Source organism: Marmota flaviventris, chromosome 12 (assembly GCF_047511675.1).
Source record: "Marmota flaviventris isolate mMarFla1 chromosome 12, mMarFla1.hap1, whole genome shotgun sequence".
Classification (NCBI taxonomy): Eukaryota; Metazoa; Chordata; class Mammalia; order Rodentia; family Sciuridae; genus Marmota; species Marmota flaviventris.
Genome location: NC_092509.1, coordinates 66,336,487 through 66,364,210, shown reverse-complemented (window position 1 = coordinate 66,364,210; position 27,724 = coordinate 66,336,487). Strand labels below are relative to the sequence as shown.

Sequence of the window (27,724 nt, the reverse complement as noted above, 5' to 3'; positions counted from 1 at the left end):
GCCTTTGGTTACCACTCAGTTAATCCCTATCTGGGGATTAACTCACTGATTGAGTTACGGCTCTCATAACCCAATCATTTAACCTCTGAATGTTCTTACACTGTCTCACACATGAGCTTTATGGGGAACACCTAATATCTAAACCATAATAATCTCTAAAAGGAAAATAATTCAACATCTTATTAAGGACAAAATAATATTAGGATAAGGGGTAATATTTAAATAATACCCAAAACAAATCCTGGCAGATGTTATACATTCAAAATCTGGAAGTTACAAGGTAGAAGAAGAAGAAAGAGGAAGAGGTAAAAATGAAATGCAGTTTTTAAGATAATATATGACTATCAATAATATATAACTGTCCTTATGAAATGTATTATCAGTAAACATTAAGAATGGACTGAGATCATAAATGTACTGGTATATGATCTGCTGTGGCTGAAGTGACCTACAGAGTGCAGCAGGAGTAATTTATGACAAAAAAAAAAAAAAGATGAACAAAATTTATTACTGGTTAATTTTAACATTTGTAGGTATGACTACCAAAGAGGTTTTATCGATACCTACTTCCTAGGGGCCATCAGATATCATTAGGGAATAACCAATATTTTTATAGTAACCAGAAGTATGGGAGAGATATGTACTAATGGAAGAAATGGGAGAGAAGATGAAAACTCACTTTCTGACTCCTCAGATTTGAAAGAGAGAAATGAGCTCATTAAATTTGCTTCTCCAGCTCAATTAGCCATGCAATTATCCTTAATTCCAATATTTTTAAAACTTTAGTCCATTGTAAAACTTTGACCAAAGGCAAAATTTTACTATAATGATCCCAACTTGTTTTTTTGCCTTTTTTCAAAATATTCTTATTGAAGAATTTGTTTACCGAAGGGTGATGTTTTTATTTTTCAAGTTATCCTCTCTTGAATTAAAGTTGGTAGAAGTGATATGGAACCTTTGGCCCTGTCACACTGATTACAGATGCAGTTTGTCTTCTACAAAGCAACTGCTGGCTGTTTGAATTTGGGATATTGCCTACATGAGTTAGTGGAGCAAATCCAGCAAACGCATTCCTTTGATATTTCTGTGAAAACAACATTTTTCCCTTTTTAATTATGATCTTAAAAAATCCTGTCATTGGAGATTTTTATTGTTACTAGCAACAGAAAAGCCACTATCCAAAAGCCTTATTATAAATAAGAGTGGACTAAATGCTGTATCAGTGCTCCAAATACACAATCCTGGCCTCCTTAATGTTCAAAATCAAAGAGGAATTCTGCTGCTGACTTACTGAAGTGGATTTGGTCTTACTATTTGTTACTAAAAATTGCAGGCCTTTTTTTGTGTAGAATTTTTAACAACCTAGGAAAATATGAGCAATATGCTAAGTTCTGGAAGTTTATAGTTATCAGTTTACAACTTTAAGATTGAGATTTTTAAAAATTATTATAATGCCAAGATAACAGGAATTTCTAGAGAACATCAGTGCAGACACTGTCCCTAGAAGGGCGGTTTGTCCAGGAGCAACATATGTGCAGGTTCCACTGAACCCACACATTCCACTGGACATTCAGGAAGGTAAGATTTAAAACTCTTTGAATTAGATTTTTTTTTTTAAATGAGGTGTTTACAATAGCCAAAAAGGAAATAAAACTAGGCATATGCTTTAAAGTAAGAAAATGGTTTTCAAACATCATGCTTAAAAGAAATATAATCCAAACATTTATATAGAGAGAATAATATTCATAGTGTAGTTTGAATTTTTAAACCAAGTTTTAAATAACACAGAGTATAATCCTATTTTCTAGATAAAGATGGATTCATCTATGAATATAAAGATACAACTTTAAGAAGAGAGAAATGACACATATTTATTTACAGTAAGAATAATATAAGATACAAAAAAGTACATAAACCAAGAGTACTTGCCAAGGTTATCTATCAGTAGTAGGGTTAAAAATGACTTCCACTTTTAAAACTATTTTCCCACAATGTGCATTTAGTATTAATGTAATAAAATTGGGAACAAATAAAATGTAGCTGCATGGATGGTTACAAGAATATTATATATCATTTGCATTATTTGTGTGTAACATTTCACTGCAAAAAGCTTAGAAAATTTAAATGTTCCAGTTTTAAATTATACACAGATGATAAACTACAGATAAAACAATTCTCTTTTCAAGTAAAAAATATAGGGTGAAAGAGTTTATCAGTTATCACTAAGGTGTAGGTTTTTTAAAAGATTTTTTTTCAAAACAATGAGATTTATATATAGAAGAACAGATCTTGAGAGATGACTACCTTCATTTCTGTTTTAAAATATGATTGACAACATACACAACTAAATGACTCACTGACATCAATTCTGGCCTTTAATCCCAAGGATAATTCTATGCTATTATCATATTGTATTTTTTTTACAAAGACAGATAAAAGAGAAGGGATAATTTTGTAGTTGACCCTTTGATTGTAAAGTTTCATAAAGCTATAAAAATTTGGCCACATAAGAGTGTTTTTAACAACTCCTTTCGGACAATACACCAAGATCTATGACAAAATGGAAAAAATAACAATGGGTGAAATATGAGTAGTTTTGGAATATTTATAATTTTCATCTTTTTATATCAATCATTGTACTATTTCATTTAAAATATAGAAAAGTATATGTCTTATATCTTATGCAATTCCTGAAGCCAGCAGTTTTCTATTTAATGTTTCCCTCCTCTCCAGTTGATCCTTTGTCACTTTTAATTAGGTTTCAGTTTGTTCTGTAACAACTGGATTCCTCCAATATGTCCCTGGATGCTCAAATTATAAGATTAGACAATAGCTCTATCAAGGTCAAGGACTTTATCACTGATTCATCTAATGGCTTTCATTTTGATAGCTTCTTAAAAGCTACTAATCAACTCTACTAAGTTGCAGCCAAATACTTTGACATATTCAGGTAGAAAAATCATTGAATCTAGAAGACACTGATGAAATTTATGTTATTACTTTATATTCTACTAATATACAATGACATTTCTCTCTTCTTGGTCATGGGTTCTTTTGTTACTATTAGAGACTAGCAAAGACAATCTTTCAAAGATAATCCACAGGCCCCAAACCATTTGTATCAACTCTACTCCTATCAGTCTCAATTTTCCTCGTTTATTTCTTAATATCTTCAAAATTACAGAGAAAGTACAGACTGACACAGAGGAAAACGTAAGGTAATTTAAGAATAGGAACAACCCATTTATTCAGTCACTTATTCAACAATCTTAAATGCCTACTGCATAACTTCAAAGAAAGGAGAAAGAAAATCTCTGAGTCAAAGATACATAAAATCCATGGGAGCAAAGGAGGAGATCTTCCCGCATGGTACTGACAGGGGAAATTCTTCATGTGCAATGGAATCAATGACTTTTGAAAGCTTCAGTTCATGATGATAGTAACCAGGAGCATTAACCACAACTTGACTAGTCCTCAATATTTACAAGTTAAAAAATTAGAGAAGAATCTGTTTTTGTTTATTTACTTTTGTACCAGGAATTGAGCCCAGAGGTGCTTAACCACTAAGCCTTAGCCTCCAAGTCTCTAGGATTATAGGTGTGTGCCATCACATCCAGCAAGAAGCTCTTTTCAAATTATTTTTGTTTAATGTATCAATGTATTTTTAAACATTTTTAAAAGTCACAAGAATTCCCAAGAACAGTAAACAAATGAAATAATCTTTTTTTTCTTAAGTCTACTACATTCAATGTGAGCTAAAATTTTAAAAGGGGCACAAAGGAAAACTATAGGGGCTGCCTCATTTTGTTAAACATTTATAGAGAAAACAATCTTTCATTTTCACCTTTAAAATCATTGCAATTATCACAGTAATAATAGCTCATTTACTTACCAGTTTTCCCTATTAAACCCTGAGCTTCCAGAAGCAAGCACTAGATTTTAATGGTCTGAGCATAATACCTAAAACATTGCAATTGTTCAATAAATGCATACTGAAGTAATGAATTAACAAATGAATGGATTGATTGAGTAAATAAATGGATGAAGGAGGCAACAGAGAGAGTTGGAGAGAAAAAAATAATTTACCTTCTATCCTCAGTAATAAAATAGGCACAAATCTCTCTTCCTAAGTAGTACTTCCAATGTCATAAGATTAGCTAAGATCTATGGTGTCAGGCCTCAGTGCTTCACCATGAAATGACTAAATCTTTTCAACAAGTATGAGGTAGGAGTTACTATGAACCCATTTTTCAGATCAGAAAAGTAAGGCATGGAAAAAGAAATTAATTTCCTCTACAATGTAAACTAGACAGTAAAAACTGCAGAGGACAGCAATGTTTACTTTTTTAAAAATTCATTTCTATATTCCCAATGCCTTCAAGAAGCTCTTGTCCATTGTAGGCTCTCAATTTATGTATCTAGACTTTCTCCTTCAGAGTCCTTACTCCTAATGGCCACATTACACTGGCTCCATGGATTTAAAATTAAAAAAAAAAAAAGTTCCCTGGAGGAGGGAGGGGTAAGTGGATTCTCTATATAGCTCAGTTTATCTTTACTTTCTGCTAAGAGTTTAATCTAGATAAAACAGCCCTGGACCCCACAGATGGAATCATTCCACTCCTGGCCAGAAATTTCTGAGAGGCATCAGTAGCCCCTGCCTATGTGGGAAGGGGAGGAAAGCAATCTGCTTATATGTGAGTGATTACAATAGGCTCACTGTTTAGAGGTCCTTAGTGCTACTTACCGAACTAAAAGAGGTCATTAGTTAACCCCTTCCCAAGTGGCCTAAACAAATTGGGAACCTTCTAAAAATCTACATTTTTTTTTCTTTCATCAGTAAAAGCCAGTCACACATGTTGGAAGTTACAAGACCCTAAATTTCTAATAATAGTAAATTTTTCTCAGGCTCTAATTATGGTTTCCATTTTTTATTTGTTTGTTTGTTTATTTATTTAGATATAGCAGCTCAATTTTAATTCAAACGATATCTTTTTAGTTTTACCTATACATATGTACAACTATTATGTGATAATCAAAAATTTAAAAAATGATTAGAGGTGAAAATACTAACTAGCCTTATTTGATGATTACACACTGTATACATATGTAAAATTATCATGTGCTATCTTATACATCTGTATAATTAAAATTAAAAATATAAAAATATAGTATATATGCATATATAAAACAATTAAAGTATATTTTTCCATTTATTGTTTTAAAGTGAATGATCTAATAAAATCTTTATACTTTTGACAGTTACAGGACTTTACCTTTTGAAATTTTTTAACTGAAACATAAAAATTGTACATATTATTGGGGTACCAAGTAGTGTTTTGATATATGCATGCATTGTATAATCTGTAAATCTGATTAAACACAGCTATCTCTTGAAACATTTTTCATCTCCTTATGGTTAAAACAGTCAACATCCTTTCTTTAGCTTTCTAAAGTACATAGCTGTTACCCATAGATAGGATCTTATCTTAACATAACTAGCAGTTAATGAAATAGTAACATAAAAGTTTAAAGGAAAATACAATAACATGGATTTTTACCTATGAATTGTTGTGTAATTTTAATTAGCAAATCCAAAACAATCACCATATTTTTACACTGAGAAGATAGAATTGATGATGTATTTATCCTGCAATGACATATTTCTCTTACTAATTGTCTTTTCCCTGTCTAGGAATTCTTGTATAATATATCCAGAAATGATGTACTTACCCCTCTTTTAGGTACCGAACTTAAAAAGCACAAACTACATAACAGCTAATAATATTGTACAATATTGATCAGATACAGATGATAATAATCATGAATACTTCACATATATGGCCCATCTGGCAATTCAAATAGTAATATGTGATAGCTACTGTTAAAAAAATTCTAATCCAAGCAATGGCTAGTCTGTAATTCTATAGGAAAAATTAAAAATTAAAAAATCATGAAACAAAATAAATTTTAATAACATGTAAAACAAAATCTCATAGGAAAACACAAAACTAGGCAAAATTAATTGTATACTTCTTTGTTTTATTACTGATATATAAATATAACTGATATCAAGTTACTTGTAAGCACAAGTTCTTGACTGTATGCCTGGTAATTACAAATCTCTCTGTATAAAGGCTGAATGAGGCAGAACCATTTGCAGGAGGAGCCCTGAAGTCTTACTGGTTAATCTTGAGTAGTCTATGTTGTTTGGTATTGGATATCTCCTTTGGACTGCTTGCTTTCTTTATTCTTTCTGTTTAATTGTGTACTTGTTCTGAAAACTAACTAGAAAAAAATACATGTAGACACACTAGGTTTCCTTGAAGGATGACTTAATGATTTGCCCATTTTTGAATAATGGCTTAGATAAAAACCATATTATTATAACCATAATAATTTAACCCTATAGATATTCCAGAATATATATCCAGGAATAGAGATCACATGTATAAAGGATAACCTACACTATTCTACAAAGGAATTCAAAGAAGAAAAATGAATTCATTATATTAATATGTTTTTACATGCAACTATTCAAAATAATATATATCATACAAACATGAATTCAGAAATTTAAAAGTACAATGAATGAAAGCTGTCCTTTAAGATTCTCTCAATTTAGTTTTCATAAAAGGCATCTGAGTTGCCACTTGGATATAAAGTCATTTTATGTTGAAAATTTTTTTGAGCATTAGATTTGAATGAAATATTATTAGTAAATAAATATTATTTAATTAGTATTGCTGCATTTAGAATTTTCTTTTATACTTTGAAATGTCTATGGTATTATATTATTCATTAATTACTGATTATCAGCCAGAATCATTTATTTGCACTAAAGTCATCTCTGTGTATTACAGTAATTAGTGTCTGCCGGGAATCTATTTTGTATTTCACAAATATCCTTCAATATTTTCAAATATTTACATCTGTAATCAAGACAGAATGGCTATAATCTAGCAGCAATGTTCTACACATTCAACACACTTAATAAATATTTGTTGCATGAATAAAGCTACCAAATGATTGATCTTTGCAGGAGAATTATAAACATACACAGTAATATTGGATTTAGTAATGGTTACCCCAGACTGAAGAGAGTCACCACCACTCTGTCTTTAGTAATAGGATAAAAATACTTATCACAAGTGATATATTCCCGATATGCTAGTAAATCATATTATAGTGGGAAAATGCTTTTGCAATATTTAAGGTAAATATGTTTATATGTAATATAAAAGCAAACAATTGTACATTTTTATCACTTTTTAATAATTACTGTCATGTATATTCCCCTCCACCAATAATATCTGAATTTAATAATATCCACACAGAAACATATCCTTCTATTTACACCTCATATTTATGTATCACATGGCATTGTTTTGCATGTTTCTAAAATGTATATAAGTGGCAGAGTGCTTATTATTCTAAAACAAGCTTTTTTTGGTATATAAACACATTACCTTTATTTTATTTATTTTTATGTGGTGCTGAGGATAGAACCCAGTACTTCACATGTGCTAGGTAAGCACTTTACCACTAAGCCACATCCCCACATCCCCAGTCCAAGTTTATCTTCTCATTCTCTTAATACTTTTATAGAACAAAGGTTGTTTTGGGTGGGTTTTTTTGTTTGTTTGTTGTTGTTGTGTGTGTGTGTGTGTGTGTGTGTGTGTGTGTGTGTGTATGTGTGTGGTGGTGGTGGTGGTGGTAGGAATGAACCCAGGGCTTTATGCATGCTAAGCAAGCACTCTACCACTGAGGTATACCCCCAACTCTAAAACTTTTAATTTCAATTAAGTTCAGTTTATCAATTATTTCTTTCATGAACCGTGCCTATTATCTGTATCTGAAGAGTCATTATTATACTAAGGTCATCTGGATTTTCTTCTATTTTGTCTTCTCAGAATGGTATAGTTTTTTATTTTACATTTAGGTACATGATACATTCTGAGTTAACTTTTGTAAAGAGTGTAAAATCTGTGTAAAATTTATTTTTACATGGGATGTCCTGTTCTTCTATCATCACTGGTTGAAAATATTGCTTAATCTCCACTGTACTTCCTTGGGTCTTTCATCTAAGATCAGTTGATTATATGGGTTTCTTCCTGGGCTCTCTATTCTGTTGGCCTATTCTATTGCTGATTAAAAAAAAAAAAAAGTCTTGATTACTGTAGCCTTACAATAACATTGAAGCTGGGTTGTTCTTCTTCAATGTTATATTGGCTATTCTGGATTTTTTCCCTCTCTGAATAAACTTTGAAACCAGCTTATTTATATCCTCAAAATATTTTTTTGTGATTTATATTAAGAATATATTGAATCTATAGGTCAAGTTGAATAAATTTGCATCTTGACAAATTTTGAATTTTCTTCTCTGTAAATATGAAATCTCTCTCCATTTAGTTCTTTGATCTCTTTCATTGGCATTGATTTTGTAGGGTTTTTTCCTTATATAGATGTAACATATATGTTATAGTATTTACACACAAGTTATTTATTAAGAGCTGATGTAAGGATATTCTGGTTTTGATTTCAAATTCTACTTGTTTATTGATGGTATATAAGAAAGCAATAGTGTTTTGTTGTTTTGTTTTGTTTTGTTTTTAATATTAACCTTGTATCCTGCAACCTTGTTCTAATCTCTTATTAATTACAAGAACTTTCTCTTGTTTACTTTTCTCAGATTTTCAATGCAGGTGATCACTATATCTGCAAACAAGTATAGCTTCAATTCTGCTTTCCAAATCTGTAGATCTTTTGTTTCTTTTGCTTGTCTTATTGTACTAACCGGGGCTTCTCAAATGATGTTAAAAAGTAGTGGTAAGAGGGAACATTCCCATCCTGTTCCTGATCTGAGCAGGAAATATTCTAGTTTCTCAATATTATGCTTGATATTCACTGTAGGTTATTATATACATCTATGACTAATTGAGGAAGTTCTATTTTTCTAAATTGCTGAGAATTTTTATCATGAATGCATGTTGAATTTTTTTAAATGCTTTATTTCCATTTATTGACATGATCGTGTGCTATGCTCTGGATGTGGTTTGTCCCCACCAAAACTTGGTTGCCGTTGCAGCTGTGTGAGGAAGTGGAGCCTTTATGAGGAGCTATTGTCTTTCTCATCAGACTGGACGAATCCTCATGGGAATGAATTATTTCTTGCAAATATAGATTAAAATAAATCATCTATCCTGCTTTATCCTATCATTGTCTTTCATATTCACCCACTTGCTCTTCTATTTTCTACCATGAGTTGAAATTGCATGAAGTTGTCACCGTTGGCCAAGGTCACCAGTACCATGCTCTGGGACTTCAAGAAGCATGAGCCAGTGATTGAAAATAAATCTCTTTTCTTTATAAACTATCCAGTATTAAGTATTCGTTATAAATGCAGAAAGTTATCTATCATATTATTATTTTATTTTTGGTACTGGGGATTGAACCCAGGGGCCCTTCACAACTGTCACATCCCCAGCTTTATTATTTTATTTTTGAGACAAGTTGACGTTAAGTTGCTGAGGCTGGCTTGGAACTCACAATCCTTCTGCCTTGGCCTCTGAAGCTGCTGGAATTACAGGTATGTGCTAGTATCTACTATACGGTTTTTTAAATCTTTAACTAGTTGATGTGATAGATTACATTAGACAATTGTGAAAGTTCTATCTAACCTTGCATAACTTGAAAGACTCCCACTTGGTTGTGGTGTACACTATAATTTTAACACACTGCTGCTGGATTTTCTATTTCTTTGAGAATTTTTGCATCTGTGTTCAAAAAAGATATTACTCTTGAGTTTTCTTGTACTATCTTGGTTCTTAATATTGGAGTGATGTGCACATTATGGAATGAGTTGAGTTTTATGTTTTGATGCACTCGGGCCATCTTTACCATTTCACTACTGCATTTAAGCAACTGATATTCAAAGAAATTACTGATATATTTCGATTCATATTACCATACTTGTTACTGTTTTCTATTCCTTTCCATTGTTCTTTGTTTTTATTTTTTTCTTCTATTTTTCCCCTGTCTTTTATGGTTTAAATTTTTATGTAATGTTCTATCTCATTTATTAGCGTATTATACTTTTTTTTTCATTTTTTACTCTTTTAAGGACTTTCCTAGAGCCTGTAATATATAGTTACCACTAATCCAAGTCCACTTTTAAAAAACTTCATACCACATCAAGGGTGGTATGAAGGTGGAACCTTATAATAATAAAGTATCCCTAATTCCTCCCTCCTATCCCTTTTATCATTGTGTTCACTCATGTCCCTTATACCTAAGGAATCATTACTGAACACACTGTTGCTAGATTATGTTGAACACACTAGATTAATTAATAAGAAAAATTATAGCTATGTTACTTATGTTTTCTCTACTCTTCTTATCCTTATAGAGATCTGAATTTTCTGACCTGCATCATTTTCCCACTCTTTTTAAATGTTTTTGCAACCCAGGTTTATCTGCAACAGGTTCTCCTAATTTTCTTTCTTTTTTTTTTTTTTGCAAAAAAAATAATTTTTCTATTTGCCTTTCTATTTTGGTAGTTCCTACTGTCCTTCTACAAGCTCAGAGATTCTTTCCTCTGTGGTGGTCCATCTACAATGGAACAATCAAAGGGGTTTTCATTTCAGTTACAATGCTTTTATCTCTAGCATTTCTTTGGTTCTCAGAATTTTCATATTTCTGCTTATTTTACCCACCAGTTCTTGCATGTTGTCTGCTTTTCCCATTAAAGCCCTTAACCAAATCACAGTTGTTGAAGTTCCCTGTATGATAGTTCCAACAAACCTGCCTGTCCGAATCTGGTTTTTCAGCTTGCTTTACCTCTTCAAACCATGTTTCTTTGCCTTTTAATATGCCTTATAATTTTTTTTTTGTTAAAAGCAAAGCATAGTATAGTGAGTAAAGGGAGCTGTTAAGTAGTCCTTTAGTCCTGGTAATAAGGTGTGTAGGGAGGCAAAGTGTTCTATATTCCTTTGTTTAGGTGTCAGTTTATAATGATCCCTTATCCACAGGCTCTAAGTTTTACAAGTCTTCTCAGTACCCACCTCCCTCCAGTCAAGACAGGATGGCTGGAAAGTGAGGCTGGATTTGTTTCTTCCCTTTAAATGCTGATTTTAAGGATTATATTATGATACCTTGCTATGCTTATACTTTTCCCTACTTATATTATCATTTAATATAGTCAATGCTTATTATATTTACTACAGATTTGCTGGTTTACTAGCTCACAGTCCTTTTTGCTTATCAGGCCTTTGTTCAGGGAATATTATATTTCTTTTTGAAATATATTCTTTTTTAAATTTTATTTATTTATTTGTTTATTTATTTTAGTTTTAGGTGGACACAATATCTTTATTTTATTTTTGTGTGGTGCTGAGGATTGAATCCAGTGCCTCAAGCGTGCTAGGTGAGCATTCTACCACTTGATCCACATCCCCAGCCCCTGAAATATATTCTTTAATAATTCTTTTTGCAGATTTCTACTATTGATATTATTGACATATATTTATTGCAAAAAAAAATATATTCTTTGTTTTTAATTGTCACTCTAGCTAGAATTGTGGGTTGTTTTTACTCTGTATTTCAAAGATACTACACTCTTGTCTTCTGGCTTTAATGGCTGTGAGAAATATAATATCACCAATTTCTTTTAAACTCATGTCTCATAATTTGTATTTTTCTCTCTGGCTACTTTTGGGATCTACTCTTAGACTTTGGTGATCAATGGATTTATTAGATTGGACCTATGTATGTATTTCTTTTACTTGTCCTATTTGGGATTCAGAAGAATCATGTCATCTCTTGGGTTTTATTATCACGATTTGTGTCTTTTGTGAGACTGTATCAGTTTGTTCCAATTTTCATATCTTCTTTTCCATGTTTTGAACTTACATTTTAAATTAACTTATGCACAGACCTATTTCAGGGATAAAAAACTATTGCAAGTATTTTTTAAAGATTAATAATATCACAGTGTGTCAGACAGGAAATTAAATCCCTGTAGTTGGCTCACTAAATGTACATCAAAGAGATTCTGCAGTATGAACTGCCTGAATGCTAGTTAAATGAAAAAGGAACTCACCAGTATTATAAAAATTAAAACAAAAATGAAATTCATTTGAAATAAAGCCTTTTTGGAAGCAGAGAAAAAATAAGGAGTGGTAAAGACTGATGTACAATATAAATGTGATGCAAATTATTCATGATGACTCATACTTTTGGACTTAGGAGTCTAAAGGAACATATTCTCTAAAATATCAGGAAATATTCATTTACATAATAAGCATCATAGATTATGATGTTGGCACCATTCAAATTATTGAATGGGAGTAAAGCTTATTATATAAAATGTTTCAAGCTGCCTCTGGTATTTATAATACTAACAAAAATGTATACTGATAGCTTGATTGTAGTTAATTCATAAAATCCAAGATTAATGTTATAAAAGGGTCACAAATTAGAACCAAAAAATAAGAGAAGTATTCACGGTCACTAATAAATTGCTCTGTACATGCTTGGCTACCCTTGCAGGTAATGATGTCACACAATGATGGAAGAATATCTAAGTAGCCAATGAAGTGCCACTGCTTGGCTGAGGCACTGGTCATCACGTCACTCTTGGCCAGAACCCATGAAAGGTAAACACAGATGTTAAAGGAAAAGGAAAGTCCAGAAGGATTTAAGTTTTACCTGATAACAGTTCTCTTAAAGCTAGATTCTACCAAATTTGAACTCTTAAAAAAGGTAAAGAAAGCACTAGATGTGAAAAGAAAATCAAGAGGTAGCAGGTGTCAAGGCAATATCATCATATTAATTAACATATAATATCCAAGTCCAACCTTTCAATTTCTAGGTTTTATTCTATTTCTATGAGCCTAACATACACTTCAATAGTTATAATGGACTTAAAGACCAAGTGGACCAGAGTACTTTATTGCAGTAAAACTAATGATGCAAGTAGTTAGGAAATGATCTAAAAAGGAGGGGGGTGGAATGAGATTTTAAAGCCTATGTACCAAAAGAATACATATTGAATAGTTCCAGGATACAAAATTTTAGAACAGAAAAATAGTAATCTATGGTGACAGAAGAGATTGATGGTTGTTTTCCTGGGATTGGGGATGGTGGGATACAGGGTACACAGTTCTGAGTTCAAAGGAACATCTGGGGAGAGGGCAACTTTTCACATCCTAATTGAGATGGTAGTTCCACAAAAGTACACATACACCAAAGCTCATCAAACTGCACATTTAAATGCACATGTTTTATGGTATGCAAACCGTGGATAAGGAGAAATCATTAAAAAAAATAAAAATCACTAGTTTTATAAGATGTTACCACAGGCCAAATTGGGTTAAGTGTATGTGAAATCTCCACTATTTCTAATAACTGCAAATAAATCTACAATTATCTCAATAGGAAAAGTTCAAAAGATACATGTGCAGCAGCAACGATTATTTGTTATCAAAATAAAATTAATCATTTAAAATTATTTGTCTCTTATTTGTGAGGTATCTAATGAATCATACAAGTTCAATACCGTATAATTATGAATTCTATTTTGAAATATTTAACTTTGTATACAAGTTAATGAACACTATCTAGTCTTCTGGATTTGTTTTGCCTAGATCAATCCAAAAATAGGCTCAGTAAATTAATCATTCACTGTTTTAGTGATTCTTGTGAAGACATGTAACAAGTACTCTAACGCATTCTCTATTGATAAAGTATGACATTATTTTTTACAGTACATAACATAAATTAACCTCAAAACCTTAAATTGCCAACACAATCCCAAAATTTATCAGGGTTTCTAGGTAAATAATACTAAGGACAGCCACTGAGCATTCCCAAAATATATATTCAGGTATAACAAAATGTAATAACTAAGAAAATAATGTGTAGCTTTAAGTTTATTTCAGAATCTTCAGGGTCTTTGTTATTACATTTTCTTAAGGTTTTTTGCCTTCCTTAGTTCTTATTTTTGTGAAGGGATAAAACATATTAGTTAGCAATGGGTAGAACCATAGGAATAGATAGTTGATCTTGCTATATTAAGAATAATTAATCATGTAGTCTTTTAGTTTCTCAATCTATCAGTAAGTTTTACTTTATCAATCTCCCAAGCTAAAAAGTGACAGAAGGCCAGATGGCTTACTTATGTGAGATCTCCCAGATATAAAGTTTATGGAGTGGTGAATAAGGTAGTGAACAGAAGCACGATACTGTTGAGAGTAGGTAACTGCCACCATGAGTTAATCAGTCATTGATATGGAAAGATAGACAAAGTATTGGTCTATCTTCTGATGAAGAAAAGCCAAAAAAAAAAAAATCTGATAGTGAAAATTCTCACTGAAAAATAAGTCAAAAGGAGTATAACCATTGTTGCCACACTGGAACCACATATTTGTGACATCAACTTTTTAAAAAATTGAAGAATGTTTCATAAAGAAAATAGCCTAGAATGGCAACTTGGAATTGAATTCACCATTCTATTCCTTTCTCTCTGGTTCATTCATTTTTCCTTCCTCTAAAAACATAGAAAAGACAATTGCCAAGAACTGGCATATTCTCAAGGCTTACATTTTCTTTTGTTTGCCAAATGACTGTAATGTAATTCAAAGAAGCTATGTTTATTGAGTAATATTATTAATGGTTAGAATAATACTGTGAATTGAAGACATTCTTTTTGGATTATATCCAGGTCTTTAAAAATAACATGGTTTCCAATAGGAAATGAATGGCTTTTATTGAAATGTATTATTTTAAAAAGTAGAACAACATAAAAAGCACTTAAGTATATTTTCAGATGATTGTGAGACAAATTTTCTCAGACACAGAAGTCCCCACACATATTAAAATATGCTGAACCTAATGAAATGAGAACATCATGCTTACAAATGCTTTTATAAAGTCATTTCTCTTTTTTAACACATTGTTGAAAATATCATAGAAGTTAGAAATCACTCACCTTAATAGTCTATTGACTTTTCTCCTTCAGCTGCATTTGCCAAAATTTGTTAAATAAATTGTGTTTGTTGCTTCTTTATTTGTGCTTAAATTTATGAATGATCAAAACATGTTGAGGAGGGAAATAATAAAATTCTACATTTTTGTTTTTGATTTTTTTTTCAAAATATGTTTACTATCTAAATAAGAAGCATTAAGACATATTCTCCCAGTCTAAATTATAGTTCTTTAGTACATGAATTCATAATCCAGCAGTCACCACCTAAGACCAAGTCTGAAAACCCCAACCTGACTTCTCTAACCAATCATGAACCTTGATTCATTGAATGCCTCTATTTTAAAGGAAAGGCACGAAATCACCCAAGAATCATAAAATACTAAGCACTTCAATGTAAGCAATTAGAGGGGGAAAATGAGATATGATATCAAAGGAGTAGAGAGGAAGAAAGAGGGGTGAGAGGCAGGTTGAGACAGACTAGTCAACATAAAACAGGAAAAGCTAAAAATAAACTATGTTAAGAAAGTGTTGGCTAGGGTTAACATGAAAGAGAAACCCAGTACAATGCCTTAGCTTACACATGCTAGGTATCTTCAGTCTAAGTTACTAAATTCATCCCAGAGCATCTTGTACTTTGACTGTTAGTGGGTTTGGGAATGAAGGAAAAAAAATTAATAAAAGAAACCACTGATAAGAAGCAAAGGAAAAAGTGTCCATCTTAAGGCATCACAAGAAGACAATAGGAAATAGAGAATAAATGTCACTTAAAAATCTATAACAAATCAAATAGGCAAAAATTTAAACACACAGTTATGGTTCAATAAAAAAAATCAATCAAATTCATTTTCTTTTTGCAATATATAATATACCTGTATTATAATAAGTATAATAAGCCATACAAGCAAATTAAAGAATCAGTCTTTTTACAAATGCTTTCTTTCATGATATGCTCATAAAACCAATTTCAAAGACAGTAGACATTAGAAACCCAAAACAATGAAAGAAGTTTCTTCTTTAAAAACAATTACTGACTAGCAGTGGAGACTAAATGTATAAATAAAAACAATAGCAGTATACAGCTGTGATCTGGAAAATAAATTCAAAGGAATATCAAAGTGAGAACATGAAAGTTTTGGTTTGGGCAAATAGAAAAGAGGCCATAACCAAAGCAAAGGCTCTGAGATGAAGCCAAGCAACAGGACAGCATTGTGGATGTGCTGGAGAAGTCTGCACTTGAGACAGTGTTCCACCATTGAACTATGTTGAACTCATGTGATTATCAAAAGCAAATTAGATCAGAGGAGCAATCTCAGAGAACAAAAATATAGTTTGCCAAAACACTGACAGATAATTTTTTTAAATGAGATATTTACTGATATTCCAAAATGAACTGCATAAAGAACTGATTAGCTAAAACACAAGCAGAGGGCAAGATCTAAAAGGAAGATAATTTGCAAATTGCATACAAGTCTATGAGACAATAATACCATGTGAAAAGCTAAGACAAACTAATATGTGAGTCTGTATTTATGTAACAAAAAGGATACAAACATATTTTATACACTTGTCAGAAGAGAACTGACAAGGACAGGAATTGTATAATGTAGTTTACTGTACTTGCAACATTAGTTATAATAGATATGGTAAAATTATTCTCCAAAAATATTATATCAATTTGCATTCCCATCAATGATGTATACAAGGTTACATTCTTGCAAGTCCTAGATGTTATCAATCTTTAAATGTTTTGCTAATTTGAGAAATTAAAAACAATATTTTATTATAATTTGCACTTTCCTGATTAAAACTGAGGTTGAGTGATCTTTTATGTGTTTGTTGAATATTATCAATTCTTCCCTTCTAAATTGCTTATTCATATATTTGCTCTCTTTTATTGAGCTGTTCTATTTTTCTTAATATTTTTAAGTGCTCTTTGTGTATTAGGACCTTAAATCTAACTTTTAATATGATGTAATTATTTTCGATTAATCTGTCACTTGTCACTATAGTTATGTTAATCATTGCACTCTTCAGAATTTTAGATATTGATAGGTTAACTCATTAATTTTCTTTGTGGCTCCAGTTATCTTTGTTTCCCTTTGTATTTTATTTGTTTAGATTATAAAGGACCTTCACTTTAAATTTTAAAATATTCTTCTTTACAGTAATAAATATATTGATTGTTTCATTTTAATGTTTAATCCATGTTAATTTTTTGTGAAGGCCATGCAGTAGGTCTCTGCCTAAATTGCCAGACAATTGCCTGAAATACCATTTCCTCCATACTGTCCACTTTAGTATACTATTAGTATGATTGTTACTGCTACTGTATCCTCTTATGTTGACTATTGTGATATCAATGTTGGACATTTCTACCAACCAATCTCTCTCAAATTTTAATTTTGTTCATTTACTGTTATTCCTAAATACACAAATAAATTTCCACCTCAACTGTGAAATGTCCCTTGACCATCATAGACAAATCAAGGTAACATCACTTCTAAGTCAGTTTACTACACATATTCATGTTAATTACATAAAATTCCTCATATCAGCAATAAGTTAATCTTGATTGTCTTGACAACATAAAGATTGCACTGCATTTAAAGACTTTTCATAGATACACTTATGATAATGTCTTTTAGATATATAAACCATTTTTTGTTGTTTAGCATTAGGCTGTTCAGACAAATATTTGAAAATAATATAGTAATTATGATTAAATCAAGAAATAAAAGGAATAGAAACTCTTAGGGTTTTGTTTCATTGGCAATTCCTCTTCATTTTTAAAATTTTTGATCTTATAGATAACATTATTTTCTCTATAAAAACTTTCCCTGTAAAATTAATATTTGGGGTTCATATCAATTTATTTTTATATACACTTAGAAGTTAAACCAAAATTAAATGTTTATTCACAATTCCTGAGAGGTTTTTTTTTTTCTATTTTTTGTTAGATTTCCATGCACAAAATAGAACTCACGTGAAGTCCTTCAGTGAAGCTTTCTGAAGAGCAGAGGCATCTGTAGGGCTGGCTGGTTGTGTTACAATTACTAGCATGACCATGGCACTGACATCTGTGAACATGAACGTCATCACACAACAAGTCAACATATATATGCTGAAGGCCCTATGAATACATACTCTATGTGACTATAACCAGAAAGTCAAGCACACTTGATCAATGCAAAATCATTTTCTCTCCAACCTGTGTGATTATTCATGAAAGTATTGAATTAATCCTGAGGTACTAGAAGTACTATCATTAATATGCAGACTGCACTGGATTTTAAGGGTAATTCTCAAGCCTCTCTGGAAATGGGAGCAAGATTGTGTACACCTGCTATACATATAGTAAACTCATTAAGGAAAGGCATTTACTGAAACTACTCAAAGTGCGGTTTACGAATTAAGGCTCAGAACAAATTTTAGAATGAAGTTAATAAATTTCAATATTTTGTAATTTTTTTCAAAATCAGATGGTGGATAATTAAATAACATTAGCTTTTCTTTATGCTATTGCTTAATTTTTTTTAAAAAAAAGCTTTCATATATTCTGGTTTGTTTTTAAAGATATCCCTTATTCTCAAGTCACGTCATTCTTCTAGAACAACCCAATTGTGAATATAATCTATGCATATTTCCATATTAGACAGTGTTCTGCCTAGTTTTACAGCTATCAATTTTTTAAAAAATACTGTAAGTCATGCTCTAAGTTATGATCTGAAATTTAAGAACACTAAGGGCGTAGCAGATCTTTCTTCTATAGTAAAACAACTATCTCTATGGAACCATGAATTCTGGACCCAAGCCTTACTTACAAACTGTCTGGTACTATATAGCTACAAACTCCTTCTCTTTGCTTTCAGAAATATTTTAAAATTGCACTATTTCTCTTTGCTTTCAACAATGTTTGAAAATAATATTCTTGATCAAACTAAGTAAAACATGTAATAAGTTAGATCTAAAGCAAATTCCAAGTATTGTAACTCCCCCCACCCAGCTAAAGATTGCTCTTAGAGTAGAAAATTATTTCAAAACATGAAACTGGAATTATCTTGCTCTAAAATCTTACTTATTGTATTTTTAAATAAGTATGCCTGATATAAACCTCATTGGAAAAAAAAAGAACCACTCATTAAAAACAAAATTTATAGTGAAAACCATTCTCCAGTAGCAACCCTTGTATACACTACCTCCCACCGATGGTGATTTCATCCACCGCATAATATCTGTGACTAAGGCTGACAGCAGCCTCAGTTGTATGGTACTGCCCTTGGAAATGAAGTCTTATCTGTGTGGCTTTGACAAATTCTTGAAGAGATGGGTTATTATAGAAGTCATTGAATCCAGGACGAAGTTTCGGCCCAGGTGTCAGAACGCTGAATGTGACATTACCATGGGAGTATGGAGTAAAACTGTTGATAAAAGAATATTATCTCAGGGAAATCTATTCATAATCTCAACAAAACAAATCACAACTTTGAGACATTACTACACAATATCAGTAAATTCTTTTTTGGGGGGTGGGGGATACTGGAGATTGAGCCCAGAGATGCTTACCTACTAGACCACATCTCCAGTCATTTTTATTTTTTATTTTGAGACAGAATCTCACTAAGTTGCTTAGGAACTCACAAAGTTGCTGAGGATGGCTTTGAACTTTACAGCCTCCTGCATCAGCCTCCCGAGTCGCTGGGATTACAGGCATGCACCACCACACCTGGCTTATCAGTAAATTCTTAAATTCTTCATTCTTTGAAAATATATTCCATATATTTCATGTGCAAATGTTATAGGACCATCACAGAAAACCATACATACTAAACATGGCTGTGAGAAGAACATAATGAAAATTCTATTTATGTAGATAGCTTGCTAAACAATTTTAAAATTACCTATCAAAACAACAGTGAGACTGTAAACAAGAAATATTCTAAATTCTTTCATAAAAATTTTAAACATACTTTAAAAGTTTTTGGAAAAGAAATACAAGAATCTTCCTCAAAAAAGTTGGTGATGGAGGGAGGTCTATACCAGACTAGTGAATTGTTTAACCTATTGTTCATTATTAAGCCAAGAGTCAATTAAAATTAATTTCAAAAAGTTCATACTTGGGAAGCTGAAGACAGTTGACAGAATCAGGCTTTTCCAAATCCCCATTGTTTTTCATTCCCAAAACACTGCAATTTTTAGCAAAATATTGCCAGTCCTCCCAATCTAAACCATCTTCCTTCTTTCTTTGAATCCTTATTGCTGTTGGTTGTGGACTAAAGAATTGAATGATAATGTAAAATACCTGCAAATGAATAAATTAATTATCACTAAAGTAAAAGTCTGACACACGAGCATAAATCAAACCATGGAATTGCTAGATTCAAATATAATGACTTACTTCCTCATAATTATAATTATTAAATATTTATTGAACATCCAGAAACTTCATAGACCTATAGTAAAAGCAACACATTCCGTAATTGTATATTAGTCCCTCTTCTCATAGATTTTGTAAATCATGGTACAAATTAATATTAATTTTGCTAAAAAGACATGAAAAAAAGAACATTACTTCCATGAAATAAATGTCATATAGGCTCTTCTTTTGTAGATTTTAGAATAAGCACCTCAGTTCCTACTAATTTGCACTGCTTAATAAAAAAGAGTATTTCAACATTTCCTAAATATCATTTGCTAACAAATATTGAAGAAATTAAGCCTTGAATATCATCTTTTAGATACTTTGATATCATACATTATAAGATGCCACCTAAGTTTATGTTCAATTTCATTGTATCTCTAAATAAATATGTCCAAAGGGTAACTCCAAATACCCATGAATGTGACCTTATTTGGAAATAGGGCCTTTGCAGATAAAGTTAAGGAGAATCTCTCAAGATGAGTGGATGTAGAATGGATCTTTCCAGAAGAAGGAGGAGGAAAATTTACTCACACTAACAAGGAGGGAGGGCCTATGAAAATGGAAGCAGAGCTTGGAGTGACACTTCAGTGACCCCAGGAGTCACCAGAAACTGGAAGAGGCTAGGAAGGATCCTCCCAGAGTCTTTGAAGGGAATATAGCCCTCTCAGCACCTTGATTTTGTATTTCTGGTCTTCAGAACTATGATAGAATAGATTTCAATTTCTTTAAGACATGTTGTGTGTGGGGATTCATTGCAGAGGCCACAGGAAAGTAATGTATATCCCGTGGTTTCTACTTACCTGATACTGTCCATTTTCCAAATCCATTGAGATAGTCACTCCTTGATTAAGCTGGGTAATGTTTGTAAACACATGTGAAATCCACGAAGTACTGAGGTCATTATCATTGATGAATGAGAGAGGATGTGCTTCGGGATTCAGCCGTAACACTCTATCATTGGTTGTGTCTTCTGCATCATTAGGGATGCAGTACCGCTGGACCAAAGGGTGGATGCGAGGGTGACTGCCAGGGCAGCGGCAATGTGACTGGACATGCAATTGAAACAAATCTCCAGAGAAAGCTTCCAGAATCTCTCTGTGGGATTCATAAGGAAGACTTAAGAACAAATAACACTAATAGAAGGTCTAAGAATTATTATAAGTGAATACCATCCTTTTCATGTTTTAATGAGTAACCATTTAGCTCTAATAATTTTCTAAATGGAACATAACATAAAACCTGTCCTTGACTAAATAAACATCCTCATTCTCATAAAAGGTATATCCAAAACAGTAAATTTTTAAGTATTATGTCTTCACATCTAGAAGCATGCAGTCCTTGCATGGTTTTTCACGACATGTATTTAAACGTTATAATATGAGGAGCTGAAGAATGTGGTTCAGTGGCATAGTGCATGCCTAGTGAGGCTGTGGGTTCAATTCCCAGCACTACAAAAATAAATTAATAAATATTATACTAATTCATTGTACCTATTTGTGATAATGTAGAAAAGAATCCTTTACTTAGGTTGTTCAACTAACTTACCACTGAAAGCAAACAGTAGAAATAATGAGACTTAAATAAGAGTTTCTTGTTCAACTGTGGAAAATAAGAAGAAAACAAGTATCATTTTCTGCTTCTGTTTTAGTGAATGGACTGAGGCCAAGGCCATTTGTCAATGATTTCCTGTGACTCATTTGTGCAGATTCTGGCACCCTGAAATGTTTCAATGGCTTCAGATCACATGGCAGCTGCCAACAGTCAACTATGAATGCCAATTCCAAGCAGATATATTTAATTTTTCCATTAAGGGAAATATACTTGTTCTAGATCAGCATTAGTCATTCTATTTATGGGCATTCTTCCATACAACACCTTTCCAGACACTTCAGGTAGGCCAATGCCAGGAACCAATGACCAGCTAGGGAAACCAGACTGTTTTCCTCGGATCACAGTGAGGTAGTGAAGGAGCCAGGCAGATTTTCCATTCACTAAACCATGTGAAGTGACACCTTTTCCTTTAAATCACATTGATATTTTTCAGTTGACAACAGGCTTTGAATGGGACCCACAGTCACTATCCAGTATGAAATCTTTGCCCTCCAGGAAAAACTTCCCAAAGAACTACTGCAACATGACACTTCAGTATTTTAAGCAACGGTGATATGAATGATAGCAAGGCTGGTGGCAGTCCGTCTCCTCAAAAGTGTGTTCAGGTGTTACAGTCTCCTTTCTTCAGGCATCTCCTGATCATATAATTAACACAAAAGGGAGGTTTAAATTGTTAATGGATCTGCCACAGACCATAGTATCACCTCAAGAGCAATGCTTCTCAAATCCATTAGAACTGTTCTTGAAAAATTCACCACATGAATCTACATATGCCTTAAAGAAGCATGAACAAACATTTCTCTTAGAGGTCCTCAATAAAAGAAAATTAGATAAATTCATCTATATAATGATATACTATTATAACATCAGATCATAAATCGAGAAAGAAACGTCAGTGGCCATCTTCAGCAAAATTTCATTGGGATTTTTCTAAGCAGAATTGAAATCAGTTGTTTTTAAGGAGAACTGAGAAAGAACTGCACTGACTGTGAAGATGAGGAAATACTTCATAAATGCTAGCCCATGTCTATAATATTATTTATTCACTGGAAATAGACAAAAATATAACAATACTTCAAATATTCATTTTTTAATCTCCAAGCCTAATAGCCCAGTATACTAAGACTTTCCCATGAACCAAAATAACTCATCATTTTCTTTGTGCTACTTTCTCCAGTAGTTATTTATTCAACAAAGCAACTTTAAAAGGCACATGTAGCAGTTTTGTGAGGTATTAGAAAATCTCACATATAGAATAATTAAACAAATGTAGCCCTAATTCTATAAAATATTCACAAATCACATTTTCTGAGAGAAAATCCATTGTAAAGAATTTATCCAATTATATTATGAGGAGTTACCAAGAGAATAGCACTGGTGAGGAACAACCACACACTTGGCCAAAGCAAACACTGTAAAACATTAACTAGGTGATTTGACAAATGCCATAAAGTTGAAAACACTATAGTGTCAAGAGCTATCTATGAACTGTGCATGGACCAAACTGGCTTCATGGCCATTGAATAGGAAAATCTGGTATCTGGGAATTTCCAGTGGCACTCCTGCTAGTAAGACTGCCCAGAGACATTTGAGTTCCTATTCAGCTCTGCCAGGTTCCACACAGCACCAGAGATGGGGTGATCTGCTGTAGCCACCTAGCCACAAAGACTCCCAGAGATGAGTGTGGCTTCCCAAGATGCTAATCAACCTGTTGACTGCAAGACACCATGAAGCAAGACTCCATCCACTGAAACCTTATCCCTGACTTTGATGCTCTCATACCAAAAAAACTTGTAGACCAATGGTACAGAACAGAGGACACACAGATAAACCCATATAAATATAGTTATCTTTTATTAGACAAAGGCACAAAAAAAAAACATATATGGGAGAAAAGGTAGCCTTTACAACAAATGGTGCTGAGAAAACTGGAAATCCATATGCAACAAAATGAAATTAAGCCCCTACCTCTCAGCATGCACAAAAGTCAACTCAAAGTGGATCAAGGACCTAGGAATTAAACCAGAGACTCTGCATCGAATAGAAGAAAAAGTAGGCCCTAATCTTCATCATGTGGGATTAGGCCCCAACTTCCTTTATAAGACTCCTATAGCACAAGAATTAAAATCAAGAATCAATAAATGGAATGGATTCCAACTAAAAAGCTTCTTCTTAGGGAAAAAAAAAACAATCAGTGAGGTGAATAGAGAGCTTACAGAATGTAAGCAAATTTTTACCACAAACACATCAGATAGAGCACTAATATCTAGGATATATAAAGAATTCAAAAATCTTAACACCAAAAAAATGATAATCTAATCAATAAATGGACCAAAGAACTGAACAGACACTTCCCAGGAGATGATACATAATCAATCAACAAATATATGAAAAAATGTTCAACATCTCTAGCAATTAGAGAAAATGCAAATCAGAACTACTCTAAGATTTCATCTCACTCCAGTCACAATGACAGCTATTAAGAATACAAACAACAATAAGTGTTAGTGAGGATGCTGGTGAGGCTGTGAATTGGTGCAACCAATATGGAAAGCAGTATGGAGATTCCTTGGAAACCGGGGAAATAAACCACCATTTGACCCAGCTATCCCTCTCCTAGGTCTATATCCAAAGGAATTACAAACAACATACTACAGGGACACAGCCACATCATGTTTATAGCACCACAATTCACAATAGCTAAATTGTGGAACCAACCTAGATTCCCTTCAATAGATGAATGGATAAAGAAACTTAGTATATATACACAAAGTAGTATTACTCAGCATTAAAAGAGAATAAAATCATGGCATTTGAAGGTAAATGGATGGAGTTGGAGAATATAATGCTAAGTGAAATAAGCCAATCCTATAAAACCAAAGGCCAAATGTTCTCTGATATAAGGGTGGTGATTCATAATGGGGATGGGGGAAGCACGGAAGGAACAGACGAACTTTAGATAGGGCAAAGGGGAGGGAGGAGGGGGGAGGAACATGAGGACAGGAAAGATGGTGGAATGAGATGGACATCATTACCCTAAGTATATGTATGAAGTCACGAATGATGTGACTCTGCTTTTTGTACGAGAGAAATGAAAAATTGCACTCTATATGTATAATATGAGTTGAATCTTATTCTGCTGTCATATGTAACAAATTAGAATAAATAAAATAAAATTTAAAAAAAATCAAAGCCAGTTTTTAGATGTTCTGTTCCAGATCCTACCAGGACTGGAAGAATCTATCAGGTGCTGTGCTTTTAAAACCTATCCTTTGATTTTCTCTTACTTCAGACTATATTTTTCTCAGGTGTTTTATTCCCTCCTGAGCAGGAAAATTACCCTGATGAGGTGCTAACTGCCTCGCAATACTGTAGTCTTCATAGTACTCTTATTTAAGTGAATTCAGCATTTATCTTATACTCATGGGTTTACAATACCACATCTTCTTACCTGTTTGTAAGTGCCACTTGGTATAATCGAAAATCTTGCATTCTTCCAACAAATTGCTCTAATCCTGTCAAAAAAAAATATATATATATTATATATACATAAAATATATATGCACACACATAAAATGAGAAGACTTAGCTTACTAAAAAAATGCATAAAATGTCAAGTAATATTCTTTAAAGCTATAAAATTTTAAAACATGTTCATATCATGAGACCGTTTCAAATTCTTAGAGATCAATATATCTATTTTCTAATTCTACACGAATAATAGTCATATTTGTCTCCATAGACATTGTAACACTAAAGTCAAAGTGAAAACTTTGACTAGTTCATTTACTGATATAACCTATGGCTTTTCTTCCCACATCAAATTTCTGTGAAGTTTATAAACCTATAAATCTATCATCTCATCAGCCCTAAATTTTATTGTCATCTGCTTCCAATCTCAGTATCCTACCTGCCCTGTTGGTAGCAAGACCAACAGCATGTACTTTCCACCCATTCTAGCTCCAAATTCCAGGATGTCTGTTTGGATGCTTTTTCATCTTAGATTAATTCCTCATTTAGAAAATCTCCAAAAAATGAGGATAAATTGAAGAGCTCTTGCTTATGGGTTTCTCTTTGTTATACATCTCAGTAGCATTCTAGTTTAATCTCATAATTTCATCACCCTCTCAGAATTCTTCTGAGATAAACAGGTTCAAAGACAAATCTACATTGAATTAGATGATCTTCTAAGGCACAGGTACAAATCAACCTTAATCCATCTAATATTGTTTGGTTAAGTTGTTTGGTAAATATTTATTTAGGAAAAAGAGGGAAAAATGTAAGAAAAGCACCATCTTTTAAATTTTTGTTATGTTTTTAATAAAGGAAAAATGGGTGAAAGGTAAAATTCTAGATAGTTTGAATCATGAGGACACAAAATGGAATGGGACTTAAAGCACAATGCCATTGGAATGTTTGGTTCATCTTTGCTGCTGTCCCTTGGTGCTGACTTACAGGAAACCACACAGAGTTAGCATCCACCTGATGAATAAAGATGAGGAGCAGAATTAGCAGAGTTGTCTCAGGTGTTGATCTCAGAAGCAGGACAGGACTAATGAGCAATGAAGGGGGCAATTTAGGGACAAAAGGTGTGTAGGTGTGTGTGTGTGTGTGTATGGGTATATACATTTATGTGATTTATATTCTCATATTTATTCACATTTAAATGATGGATTGAAAATTAAAATGACATATTGAAAAAAATAGAATATTTGATATATAAATATTTCTTCATGAGCATAAACATTTTCAATTAATGTATTTAAAAAAAAAAACATTTGTAGGCTCTCCCTCTCTGCCCCTTGGTCTCAGTCTTTTTGACCCTACAAGCTGAGGACCAGAGGAAGGTGGTATTCTAAGTTGCCTCCTCATCCAACTTTCCTCTGGCTAGAGTTTTTCTCCCTGTTCATCCAAAATCAGACAACTAAAACAACTGCAAGAAATTGTTCCTTCAAGTGACATTATGAGGACAAAACAAAACATCCAATAAAACTTTTTAGAAATCATTAGATGATTTCCAACACAGTTTACTTTAAAAATTTTAAGTAACTATAAGAAATAAGAAAAGCATGGTAAACTCTTCCCTTAAGGATTAGTAATCAGGCAACTCACTTTGTAATACGTTGACCTGAATCCAGGATCTAAAAATTTTTTAAAAGGAGGAAAAAAAATGGGAAGAATGCATGTGAACCCAGCTAAGTCACATGTGCTCGTGTGATGTTGTTTGGGAGGGGTAGGACAGACAGATTGAGGAAATCGCTTCTCACTGTGTGAATTTTCCTTGTAACAGGGAATGTGCCAAGAAGCTGGATTTGCCAATTTATTCTTCCCTTCACCTATCCCCACCCACATGCCATCCTCCTCCTTGCATTCTTCACACTCTATATTGCAGATCTATGGACCAAATTGTTCAGGCCCCACATCGCCAAGCTTTTTATTCCTTAGGTTTTACACTTGAATTTGCCTCTGTTTTAAATCTTCCTCCCCCACCCCCGTCCTTCGTGTCTCAGTTTTGAGATATACCCTGTGGAAAAGTTTGGGAGGCTCACAAGGGTCCTTTGAGCTCCTGTAGAACTGTGCTGTGCACTCCCCATTCTGTTTTACAAATACCCATTTAGTCCTCTATCTTGCTTATGAAACATGAAAGGATATTAAATAAAATTCCCTGGCAAGACACACAGTAGTAATTGGTCTTATTCACTGGTCCAGTC

The 27,724-nt window shown here is 32.7% G+C and overlaps 1 protein-coding gene across 1 annotated transcript in view; it reads right to left on the bottom strand.

Moving 5' to 3' along the window:
* Window positions 1-27,724, bottom strand: part of Ush2a (usherin) — a 770,052-nt gene that overhangs the window by 642,201 nt on the left and 100,127 nt on the right. Inside the window, exons 4-8 of the mRNA XM_071619727.1 lie at window positions 25,465-25,528; window positions 21,203-21,497; window positions 20,098-20,282; window positions 19,180-19,401; window positions 17,967-18,060 (exon numbers count right to left, since the gene is read on the bottom strand). Coding sequence (XP_071475828.1) covers window positions 17,967-18,060; window positions 19,180-19,401; window positions 20,098-20,282; window positions 21,203-21,497; window positions 25,465-25,528 — 860 coding nt within the window. The remainder of the gene's footprint in view (window positions 1-17,966; window positions 18,061-19,179; window positions 19,402-20,097; window positions 20,283-21,202; window positions 21,498-25,464; window positions 25,529-27,724) is intronic.